We start from the raw sequence: 13084 nt of genomic DNA, 5'->3' as shown, positions 1-13084 counted from the left end.
GGTGAGTAACACAGCTGCCTCACAGTTCTGAGGTTTAGGGTTATAATCTTCGCACTGGCCTGCTGTGTGGAATTTTCATTTTATCCCATTCTTGTGTGGTTTTATCCAGGTACTCTGGCATTCTCCCACATTCTAAAAATGCATGTAAATGTATGAAGAATTTTAAATGGACATAGGTTTGAATGTGATCATGAACTGGGAATCGCTTCTCTGTATGTAACCTGTGGTTGGCTGCCGACCAGTCCAAGATGCATGCTGCCTCTCGCATAGTCAGCTAATCTGGGATAGGCTCCAATTTACCTGCGACCCAAATGGGGAAAAGTGGTACAGAAAATCTAATGGTTTAGTGTCCACTTAAGTGAATCAAATCATGCTCAGGTTTTATTGGTGTCAAAGATGTGTTTGAATTAAGCAGGAGCCCAATATTAAAATTTCTCAGCAGCACCCATAATTATTAAAGTGCCTCAGTAAATACGTAGAAACGTTTGAGAAAATAAGGACTTCCTCTTGCAGTTGTGTGGAATGAGGCAAGGTGACCGTGACAAAATATGTGCAGCTTGGAAACAGATACCTCAATTCAACACTGATATGTCGATAAATCGCCGCTTTTGCAGTGTATAAATGGGTGCTATGTCTCTAGTAGTACGTAAATCGTGATGACATTAAATATTTGCATGAAAAACACTCCTAGGTCTTAAAATAAAACGACAAAATGTATTATTCTTCAAAAACAAGCCAACATAGCAACCTGACACATATATATTTTATACTTGAATTACTTCCATGCGCAATTGAATTTCCAAGACCTTATCTAATTGACTCCAAACCAGCGTTTATTTAAAGGATTATTCTGATAGCTGAAGTTTACTTGTGAACTTACCGTAATGAGGACAAGCGCTATATAGTGAATTCATTATTTACAACCTCAATTATATGTGATCCTTAATATCTTAGCACAATATTAAGTAAATGGTAGTACTTTGACTAACTCATACAGATCCATGAAATGGTCCAAGTATTGTGAACAGCTTTCAGTATTCGGTAGAACAGTCAACACCACTGCACCGTTCTGTAACAGAACCAGAATAATAACCGACAGTGTCAATGAATGCATAACATTCATAAACACAAAATATTTGATACAGCCATGTGTTATCTGCTCTGGTTTTCTTACCTTGGTTCACTTAAAAGGAAATTAATTTGTGTTTTTCGCATTTTCAGGTTTGGCCTAACTTCAGTTGTGGTCACACAAAGTCATTCGGTAACTCTCCTCTCGTGTCAGGGACAACAGAGCCAGATTTTGGTCATCACCACGCCACAATGCCATATACTTATTTTAGTGTGGTAGAAAAAGAACATTCCTACATACACAGGATGAGGTAAGGCAGTAGTACTACTGTATGCTGCATTCGTATTGACGCCATTATTGACTACTGCCACCTGCTGCCTCATTTTTGCAAACTGCTTTAGAATGTGCATGTTGAAGGTATTATTTGATTACTATATTAAGTGTAATCTTTGCGTGTTCCAAATAATTGCGTTGAGATCTGATGAAGAAGGATTCTTTGCAAAGATTTATTTAGAAGCTTCTAAAGACACAGTTAGGACACCCACTTCTGAATGCAAGTGAAGCCCCAAGTGTGTACTCGAATACAAAACATCCACTTATTTATAGTCAAAAGATAAAAGGTTCCTCTTCCCGCCTCTTGATTGAACAAAGGACAGGCATGTCGACTCCTAGGTTGAACAAAGGTGTAATGTTGAACAAAGGACAGACATGTCGACTCCTAGGTTGAACAAAGGACAGGCATGTCGACTCCTAGGTTGAACAAAGGTGTAATGTTGAACAAAGGACAGACATGTCGACTCCTAGGTTGAACAAAGGTGTAATGTTGATGGTAAACAGACATCTTTAACAGTTCCCCTTCTTGCTTGGGGGAACAGATGCAATCAGGATCTGACCCCAGACCTTCAGTCCCTAATGACAAGAGACTCTGATAACATCATGCACATTCCTATCTTCAATAGCTTTGAGGGTACGAAGATCAAATAAAGTTCACACAATCATTATCCTACTGTATTTAACTACATTCATGATTATATCACATCGATATGCCTATAAGTAAATTCAAAAACAGCAAAACTATAAATTGAAAATGTTAAATGTCTTCAGTCCCCCCATTGAACTTCTATAAGTTCAAAAACCGGACATTTAATCCCACAATAGTCTAGAGAGAAAGTCCAGCGCGGATCTTGATCGTCGCAAAATGAAGCAATGTTTATGTGTGGAGTTCAGAAAATAAGGAGGGAGGGAGGGAGGGAGAGAGAGAGAGAGAGAGAGAGAGAGAGAGAGAGAGAGAGAGAGAGAGAGAGAGAGAGAGAGAGAGAGAGAGAGAGAGAGAGAGAGAGAGAGAGAGAGAGAGAGAGAGAGAGAGAGAGAGAGAGAGAGAGAGAGAGAGAGAGAGTTTAGCAGTCATATGGCATTAAAGAACAATTTGATTCATTAAGAAATTTTCAGTGGAAGGGGCATATCATATGAAACAATAACCCTATGTGCCATATCTATATTCAACAAAATGTGTCACGACACAAAAGGAGATGTGTTTGTGCAGTGAAGTCATCTCGTGGTGAAGACCCCTCCATGGAACAGTGCCTCGGAAAGCACTTAGCATCCTCCTGGAACAGACAGCCGGGGCATCTGGGTCAGCATCTTATTCAACCCCCTCGGTCGGGGTCAATTGATGTGATTGATGAGCCTGGGACCATATGTGGCTCACATGTGGTGGATGTGGCCCCCACTATTATGATCAGCAAACCAATCTGTGTGCAAAATCATTTTCATTTAGTCACTTATAACATACATAGTCTTCATTCTTTACTTTGAAAAGAGCACCTGGTAGTTTTAAGCAAATGTTAATTGTTTAAGTTCTGTAGGTCCTGGAACGTGCTGTTGGACACGGAAAAAGTTATTTTTGTTGTGGCATTCAAACATAATCCGTTTAATGACATTTGCACATTCAATGACACAATAATGAAAGTCTTGTAGCCATTGAAACTTTATGAGGCCAATTGTTTAATATTTCTATTTTTCTTTAATGTCCTTGAGGTCAGAGATAATATATTAAATCAAGTATGTTTTAATCTCAATGCCTTTTCTATATCTTATGAAGTTTTGTTTTTTCAAATGGGTTCGTCTGATCCAATATTCCTAGGAAACCCTTATGATGGTAGATAATGATTAATCAAATATTTTACCATATATTTACTGTTGTAGATTTAGCATAATGTGCTTTTTGTCGTACATCAAATTTCTGTATTTTTAAACTCTGTTTTTTTATTATAGCAGTGTAAATCATTTAAAAACAACATCATCTTAACCCAGAACTATTCATGTCCGGCCGGACCATAAACAGTCTGAGAAGAGATTTATATATATACTTATACCTTTGATAAACACTGCAGTCCTGCAGTTCATTTTTAACAACTTGTCTCATGAAAAAATGTCACCCAGGTGTCTCAATGTTCCTTCCACACCTAAATGGCATATTCCATGGGCTCTAGAAATGATACTTTTCAATTGTTTCTGAAATGGAACATACTTACCGTATTTCTGCTATTAGGGTCGTCTTTTGTCATCTTTGTAGAACTTACTTTCCTCCAAGTCCAATCCTCTCCATTCTCCGCCTGTAAATTCCTCACACCAAACTTCATTCTCACATCAGACTTCCTTTTCAACGATACACAGACAGACCAGTCATTCCCCCTCACTTACATACTGTAGAAGTATCACTTCATTCACTCACATACTATAGAAGTATCACATTCAGACTAACTTATAGTCCTATATTTATTTAATTCAACATGACTTGTTTGTGTGCATACTTTCTTCGTGATACACACATACAGACCAGTAACTGTCTCCCTCTCATCTGATAAGGATCAACTTTGATCATTTCAGACCTGAATGTGAAAACTGCAGCCGCTCCCAAATTGCTGCTTCAAAGAGGGGAAAAAACAGACACCCTGTGTCCTGTAAATTAGAAAAACAACCAAATTGGGACAATTTGGCCAACACCAGAACTACAAGAAGATCTCCAGCTGAGCTAGCCAGGAGCCATAAAAACAAAAGCCTTTGAGGCAAGAGTTTGTAATGCAAATTTGAATCCTGTTCAGGCAACTCAAAGTGAGAAAACAACTCAAGCAGATGTAAATTAAGATACTGCAGCGGAGGACTTTTAGGGTCAGGAAGAGAAGAGAAAAAGATTTAAAACAACCCCATTAATCTATTGCAGGTCACAAATCGTCCAAATATCTGCCATCTCAACTAGTAAAAGAAACAAGTTATAATCAGAAAAACAAGACAAAATCCCTACTTTTAACCAACCAAAAAGTATTCTTAAAATGCTAATTAACCTCACCTCTTTTACAGAGTAGTGGGGGCTTGTAAAACACAGCAGGGAACTTTGTAGAGAGCCTCCCCATTGGATCCAAAGATCACAGTGCTGTGATCTTAATCAAAATTAAAAAAATTAACCAGCAAATTCGCCGTAAGTGTTTCACGTCTGAGTCCAATCTGAGAAGCCAAAGTTATAAAAGAGAAATGGGAAAAAAAATTAGAAGACCAAATTCAACAAGCATCAAACAACGGAAAATATAGTATTAAAGATTGAAATAAATTTTATCCTACTCTAATTCACATAAGCCGTTTTCAATTTCCGAAACTGCGTTGCTATAGATCACACCTCCTTTTCCGACACAGTACAGAGTGCAAATGTACACACACAGACCAAAATATGACTCAAGGAGCTAATCTCAGATGACTCGAGAACTTTGAGTCAACAACTGGAGTTCATATTCCTTCCTGTCCTTGCGGATAGCAGCAGTTTATGCAGGGCAAAGTTCAAAGCAGTTCACTGGAGCCCCCTGACAGTTTCATCAAGACGGCTGTGATGAGAGTTTGAGATGTCTGCTCCAACAGTTGATGGACAGTTTGCTCAGATAATTCATAAGAGTCATTGAACAGTCATATGACGAGCGGATATAGTGTACCATCCTTATCGCAGTCTGTTTGACCACTTCCCCTCCCGAAAGTGGCCTTCCGTGCAGCTTGCCGTCCACTCTGTGCACCAAGCAGAGTAGGAGAACGCTTGTCCATATTCCCAACAGCCAGGTTATTCCAGCACGTTTGAGACACCCAAGAACAACACCTCTCGTCAAAGATTGAACCTGCCTGAAACATTTATAGATTCGGAACAGACAGAGGGAGATGAGATCGTATGATCTGCTTGTTGTAATTAACTCTTTTACTGCCAAAGACGTTAAATGACATTCTGCAAAAACCTACGGAGGAGCGCCAAAGACGTTAAAAGACGTCCTCCCATTTTTTTTTTTTTTTTTTTTTGAAACGGGTGCTGGGAAGGCTTGCGGAGCTCTCCTGAAAGTTTTAAGCAGGTTTTTTGAGCCTAATGACTATTTTTGGCCCCTAGATGGCAGCGATGACTCTCTTTTGACAAGATCGGGTGGGCGTCAGTAGAGGCGGAGCTAGAGCGTTGAGCAGGAGATCAGAATGGAAAACAAAGGAAAAATGGCGGCCGGTCGCGAGGAGCTAACGCCAGAGCCGTTTTTTTCAAAGACCAAAAGCATCGCTAAAAAAGCACATTGTTGATGACGATCATCATCATCGATGATGAAGATGATGGTGACTCCGTGGTTGGAAAGCATCGACGCGGCAGTAGAAGACGTTAGATGGAGCTAGATGGAGGAGGGAACGGGCAATGGCGAGCGTTTGCAAACAGCTCTACACTTACAAGACGAAAGGCATCGACCAACGCTAAAATAGTACATTGATATCCATGATGATGAAGGTGAATCCGAGCTTGACGGCGAAATTGGAACCGCTGATGCGGCGGCTATGACGGTGTCGTAACGCGGAGCGCAACCGAGCACGCACAGGCGGACGTTCGATCGGACGATGGAGAGTGCCCCGAGTCCAATGCATATTCATCGGAGGAAGTGTGTACAGTCTGCTACTTGCTTTTTATTCCCCGGAAAAAAAGGCCGTCAAGAAAGTGTAACGTTTGCACGCAAAACGGACAAAGTGAAAGTGAAAGTAAACTGTTGTGCAAGTCCTGGCGTCTCCTTGCACGCAGGAGAGCGTTACAAAAGGAAAAACTGTATTTGAAACATCCACATAATTGTAAGTAGTACCACAGTTGCACACATTTGTAAATAGTTTGCGAAATTGTTTTGTCAAATTGTTACACTGTTGAATGGAAATAAACGTATTTTGCAATCAAAAAACACTTTTTCATTGTTGGTGAAAGCGTTTTACAGAAGTAAAGCACTATTTAGGTGTTTGTGGCATCATTCATGGACAAAAAGAAGTGTACAATTCACTAGAGTGCATCAAATAACATCGTTTCACAAAAAGCTCTTTTTCTCCGTTTTTTGTTTCAAAAGAGAGAATTTCGGTGAAAGTAACCATTTTCTATTGTTGATTACTGAAGAACGGAATAAGGTAGAAACAAACTTTTTTTTTCTGATGAAAGCTGAGAGTCCAATCTTTCATTTGGTAGTATGTGTGTTTCCATAGTCCAAACACAACATTTTCTGTGGACCTTGAAAGATCACTCAAAATGCTTAAATCGGCTGGCACTGGCGACAACCCGTTTTTGAAAACGTCTGGCAGTCAAAGAGTTAAAAATAATAATTTTCTCAGAAAATATGTATTTTGTAGTTTTATTTAAATGTGTTCACTACACTATAGCAAGTAGTATTACTATATTTACGAATATGTCTATAATAGACTTCTTCTTCATTACATGTTACCTCAAATTATGCTTAAAATGTGACAGCTCACAGTCACCCTGGCCACTTGGAGGGAAGTCCTCTCAAATTTCAGGACTCCTCAGACTTCTAGAATGGGACTCAGATAAGGACAAAGGTTAAATCATTTTCACACCTACGAATGAGTTATCAGAGATGCAGGGGAAATATAAAAAATGAAAAGTCTTTATAAAAAAAATATTATTACTCCACATTCAAATAAAAGCAGACCCAATTAATAAAATAAGAATAGTGACCTGTAGTATCATCTAGGCCTCTATATCTTTCCGCTTAACAGGAACAATTTGATCTTAACAGATTAGCAACAGAAGACCCCCTGCTATTTACACACACACAAGATGACAACAAGGTGTCACTTTGACACAACAGACTACAAGTCTCCCAAATTGAACTACAGCTCCCAAATAGAGACAATGGGAGAGGGGAAAAAAACTTATCACACCCCCCTCCCCACAGGAAACAAAGAGGAGAGGCGGCGGAAGAAAAACTTAGCACACACACTCCCCTGTCCTTTTTATTTAGTTTAATTTAATTTTAACAGACAACAGTACAAATCACCACCTTCTTAAAACAGCAGCTCACCCCCAATCTTAATTCCACAGGCCTGTTTTAAAACAAGAGCAGGAGGAAGAGCTTAAAGAATTCTTACAGACAATAGAGGAATCCTCCCCCACAACAAAATATGCAGAATGAGTCTCTGCCAACTCCCAATCTCACACCGACATTTTTTGAGGACAAAGGATTTTTGGAGGGGAAAGAAAAAACTACTTTCCACTCTTCTTTTTCCATTAAAACCTGCCTATCTTTCTGTCTTCCACATTCTACAAACGCCATCATATCATATCACACAGTCTCAACTCACCAAACTCGGTTCAGCACACACTCAACACAAACTCCTCAAATTAATTCAGTGACGTCTCACTTGTTGAACCAATTCAAAAGGCCATAATTCTCACCGCAACATTGCTCATTTCTCCTCCAAAAAATAAAACAACCACAGACGAACACAAACATCTCCGAAGTGCACGGACTCACTATAAAATACACCGTTACTTCGTCGAATAATAACTTCACCAGGTACGTATAGCTCAAATGTCGACTTATTCGCGCACAATCCATCGCAACGTTACGGCCGCGACACAGACACGTCGCACACATTGTAAGACAAACAACGAAAAACCGCGCGGCCACAACACACCACCACGGAGCTTAACAAACAAATGCGTACACTCAACAATTCATTTCTAAACCAAGAGCTCTCGCTTGGTTCAATTTTTCCCGCGGGTCATCTCTCACAGCCAACACTTCATTCAATTTATGTTCCAATTTCTAAACAGATGCGGCTGCCCGCAGCTAACTCATCCTCAGTCTTAAAAACAGATTCGCGCGGTAGCGTCTTACCAAAAACTCATCTCCTGCGCATGGCAACTCGTACGCTGGCAGAGCCGCTAGCTTAGCATCAGCCTCCTTGTTCTCAAAATCACTTAACACCGCCATCCGCGCAACTTTCACAGAGCTACCCAACGCTAACATTCTAGCACAATCCAACATTTGGTCCACGACCTTATATTGTCGTCTAACTTTTCTTCAATTTGAAGAAAATATAGATGTGTTTTTCACGGAGGTAATCAGCGTCTGGCGCTGTTTTACACAATCAAGTTCCACGAACACACCACATTTTTCAACGGTGAGAACCAACCACTATCACAATTAGTGCGCATTCATTCATTTAAAAGATTTTTCAACTTATTTCGACGCCGTGGTGGAAATGCGTCCAGCATCATGAACGTTACAGCCTTTACTGTTCGCTTAGCGACCAATTCTGACTATCGACCGGAAGTGTATGCAAATCGAACCATCCTTAGTTACGGTCAAAATTTTTCGGCCATAATATGTAGTAATTAGTCGTTTTTAATATTTATAAAGTCAATGACGTCTCACTTATAATACTACAATATAACAGATCAAAACTATTCTCATTAATCCCCCCCAAAAAAATATTATTATATATATTTTTTTCAGAAAAATAAAAACAAGACGAAAATAAAACAGATATTAAATACCGTTTGCGCGACTTAATAAATAAAAATCCAGGATCTTCACGGGCGGCTTATCACACAGCACTCACACCGTAGAAATATACGGGCGGCTAATTTCACAGCACTCACACCGTAGAAATATACGGGCGGTTAATTTCACAGCACTCACACCGTAGAAATATACGGGCGGCTAATACCACAGCACTCACACCGTAGAAATATACGGGCGGCTAATGTGAAGTTGCTTAAAACAGTAGTCTTAACATTATGTGTATTTTAAAGAATATCCTGTATATATTTTTATGTTTTTATATTATCAACTGTCGTTTAGAGGCGGCGCCTAAGGCGCGGCTCAACTTTCTCAAACTGTTTTGTGTTTTTCCATGACATATGAAAACAGAAACTTAACCATGTTTATATGAAATGAAACTGAAACTTAACTGTAATAAAAGCGACTTGTGGCCGGAGGAGGAGGAGGGAGTCGGACGGAGCCGAGCGTGAGTTAAGGTCTCACGTCTCCCCTTCTCTCCCCAGCCGCGGTTGCATTAAGACAAAGCAGCAGCTTCTGCCTCGTTTTTCCTTTGTGCACGGTCGGTAACTAAGGGGATCTGTAATATCAGACCCAACATTTAACTGGTGCCGAAACCCGGGACCTGCATCTGGACGGACGACCGCCGCCGAACCGAGGACACCGAGAATCTGTCGACAGCGTCTCCCCTTGCGGGACGGGTCTCCCCGCTCCGGCCCCGGCCGTTCGCCCGGACACCGGGTCCTGCGAACCAGACCGGCACCGAGGACTAACAGGTATTATGCTGTTTAATTATCACGATTTACACAAAAGTTTGAAAAAGGAACACTAAATATACTGTAGAAGTAACATAAAATAGAAAAGTGGGGAGTAAAAGCAAAGCGCTTGGGCGTTGGCCCGTGAAGATAGAAAAACCCATGGTATATATGATCCGGGCATCAAAGGGATCACGGTTTTATTAGATGAGATCCATAATACTTTTATTGACTAGTTTTTAACTAGTTAAATAAAAGTGTAGTTTTCGGGTGCCCGGGTAGAGGAAATTAAACGTTGCCGTAAATACGTAATAATTTACACCTCCCCACTCATTGTTTACCAAAATATCTGTGTTCAATATAACTAATATTTATCAGGTCAGAACAGAACTGACTGCGATTAAAAATAATCGCCTAAAACACAAAACATGGTTTTAAATTAGAAAATGGTGCACCACAGAAAAGAGTGTGTGTGTGAGTGAGTGTGTGTGTGTGTGTGTGTGTGTGTGTGTGTGTGTGTGTGTGAGTGAGTGTGTGTGTGTGTGTGTGTGTGTGTGTGTGTGTGTGTTTGTGATAAGGAAAGGGAGTAACTGCTGCCCGCTCCGGAGTAGAAACAATGGGCCAGTCATTGAGAAAAGAAATAGAACAACACCAGGATGTTAAGTTTATTGCAAGCTTTGACGCTAATGCGTGCAAGTATCTGGAATCCTGGGTGACCAAGTATGATTTTAACCCGTCTTTGAGAGATGTCAGGAACAAAGAGGAAGTTAAGAAAAGTTTAGTGGAGAAAAGAGCAAAGAAGATTAAAAAGGTAAAGAATGTAGAAAAATTGGAAGCACAACTACGTGCTGTTGAAGTGTGGATAAAACAGTGTAAAATGAGGGCAGAAAGCATTTTGGAAAGTGAGAAAAGAAAAAAGGAAAAGACAGAAAGAAAAATGTACCAGATGAAGATAAGACCTAAAAAGACAAAAAGCGCAATCATCAGTCTTCAATGCCATGCACACATTTTTTCAACATGCCTCTCCTCCACCTTCTGGACCAATTTACTACCAAAACCAACCCAATCGGGGTAGAGGACGTGGACGCGGAAGAGGAAGAGGCCGACCAGCCACCAGACAGGATGTGTGCTACAATTGTGGCAAGTACGGCCACTTCGCCCGAGATTGCCGCTCCAAACAAAAAATTGAGACCCCAAAATCTGACCACTGGGATCCAACCGAATGACGCGAGCAGGAAAGGTCAAGTGATGAAAACCCTGATGACACCAGAACGATCGTCGAGGTGCTTGACCTGACAGTCCTGTTTAGCCAGATGTCCTCTATTGACCCAGCAGTAAGAAAACTAGGCTTAGGGCCATTTACTACAACATTGAAATTCATTGTGGATTCAGGAGCACAATCCTCCGTGATCACTGATCTACCAACAGGTGTCAAATTGTCAAAAAGCACAATAATGGTCATAGGAGTGGGAGGTAGACCAGCCATCCATTACTTTACCGAACCACTGACCATTATTGATGAAGACGGAACAGAATACCCAGATCAAACTTTCGTTTACTTGCCTCGTTGTCCTGAAAACCTCATCGGACGAGATTTGATAAAAACCATGAGCCTTGTATTAATGGTCGAAGGCTCTAGCATGGTCGTGACAAAAAGAGGACAAGAAACACCAATGCAGATGTTAGTACTAGAAGGAAAAGACAAACCACGCCCATTCTACAGTCTGGATCCGATCCAAAAAGGTCCAACATCAGTAACAAACAATCTGCAACAGATGCCAGAACAAATCCTACCAAATTCAAATTGGGTGCCCCAAACCACGTACCCACTTCACTCCACCATCCGCTTCGCCCCGAACAAAGAGGACAGAGACTTCTTTGATCAATGGTCCCGATTGACAACCATGCGGGCCCAAATAAAGGACCTAATTTGGGACGAACAGGCAGGATGGATGGCAGCCACAGTAATCTTTCCAGATTACATATATGCATTAACCACATATGAAGGCTTTGGCATTCCCTTCCACATTTCACTGGCAAAACCAACAGGCTGGAGATGGAAAGACATAGGATCAAAAATAAGAGATGTAACATGGTCCGAACAACGACTCCCGTGGACTCCATGTCAAGATGGAAGATTTAAACGCATCATGTCATCAGGAAACGTGGTCTGGAGGAAAAAACTAAACTGGGTGACAACATTTGTCCCCAGCACCCACCTAAGTACATGACATCCGGAGGAAACCACGATCCTGGCACTAAAAGACGCCATGGATCAAATACCACCTCAGCTGTGGTCAGCGTCAAAAACCGATGTGGGCCTAATGACCACAGCCACAGAAGTAACAATTGAACCAAGAACAAACTATCGCCCACGAATCAATCAATACCCACTCAAACCTGATGCCAAAGAAGGAATCACACCAGTAATCATGAACATGGTAAAAGCTGGAGTGCTCATAGAAGCCCCCAAGGTAACTTGTAACACTCCAATCTTTCCAGTAAAGAAAGCAGACACCACGACCTGGCGAATGGTCCACGACTTAAGAGCCGTAAATCAGGCAGTAAAACAGAGAGCCCCCTGCGTCCCCGACCCCCACACTCAACTCAATGCGCTGAAGCCACAACAGAAATGGTTCACAGTAATTGATCGAAGCAACGCCTTCTTTTCCATCCCATTGCACGAGTCTGCCCATCATTGGTTTGGTTTCACCTTTAATCAAAAGAAGTACACCTATACGAGACTACCCCAAGGCTATGCAGAGAGCCCCACCATTTTCTCTCAAGAAATCAACAACTGTCTGAGCCTCCATGAACACAGTGAAACCACTCAAATCTTGATTTACGTAGATGACATTCTCATCGCCAGTCCAACCAAAGAAGAAAATCAAGAAGAAGCAGTGAAACTGTGTCAACACCTGGCAAAGACAGGAAACAAAGCCTCACTGACCAAACTACAGTGGACTCAGACCGAAGTAGTTTTCTTAGGTCACCTCATATCGGCAGAAGGAAGAAAACTAACCTCTGATCGGAAACAAGCTATCCTTGATGCCCCCAAACCAAAGACCAAAAGACAGATGATGGCCTTCCTAGGCCTAGTGAACTTTTGCCGTCTATGGGTTCTGGACTTCGCCGAAATAACGCAACCACTGGTGGATTTAATTTACCAAGAAGACATCGCCCTGGCCGATCCCATCACATGGACGAAAGAACTCACCCCAGAAGGCCTCTACCACAAAGAAGACCGACCAGTCATCCCCCGCAGTCTGTTCCACGCAGTAGCCACATTGAGTCATGGGAAGTCCCATGTCTCAACAGGAGGGATGATATCTATGGTAGAACAGACAATGACAATACCACAGGGCTTACAAACCTATTTTAAAACTTTTTGTAGGTCATGTATGGTGTGTTGTCGT

At 41.3% G+C, this 13084-nt stretch overlaps 2 protein-coding genes across 2 annotated transcripts in view; both read right to left on the bottom strand.

Annotated features, from left to right (window-relative positions):
- LOC144040460 (GPI ethanolamine phosphate transferase 1-like) overlaps positions 1–13084 on the bottom strand; it is a 49544-nt gene that overhangs the window by 16157 nt on the left and 20303 nt on the right. The window lies entirely within an intron of this gene.
- Positions 1549–13084, bottom strand: part of LOC144040458 (GPI ethanolamine phosphate transferase 1-like) — a 31855-nt gene continuing 20319 nt past the window's right edge. The window contains exon 29 of the mRNA XM_077554649.1: positions 1549–2820. Within this exon, the coding sequence (XP_077410775.1) occupies positions 2808–2820 (13 nt within the window). The 3' untranslated portion in view covers positions 1549–2807. The remainder of the gene's footprint in view (positions 2821–13084) is intronic.

The sequence above is a fragment of the Vanacampus margaritifer genome, chromosome 20 (assembly GCF_051991255.1).
Source record: "Vanacampus margaritifer isolate UIUO_Vmar chromosome 20, RoL_Vmar_1.0, whole genome shotgun sequence".
NCBI classification, from domain to species: Eukaryota; Metazoa; Chordata; class Actinopteri; order Syngnathiformes; family Syngnathidae; genus Vanacampus; species Vanacampus margaritifer.
This window is presented reverse-complemented; position numbering and strand designations above follow the sequence as displayed.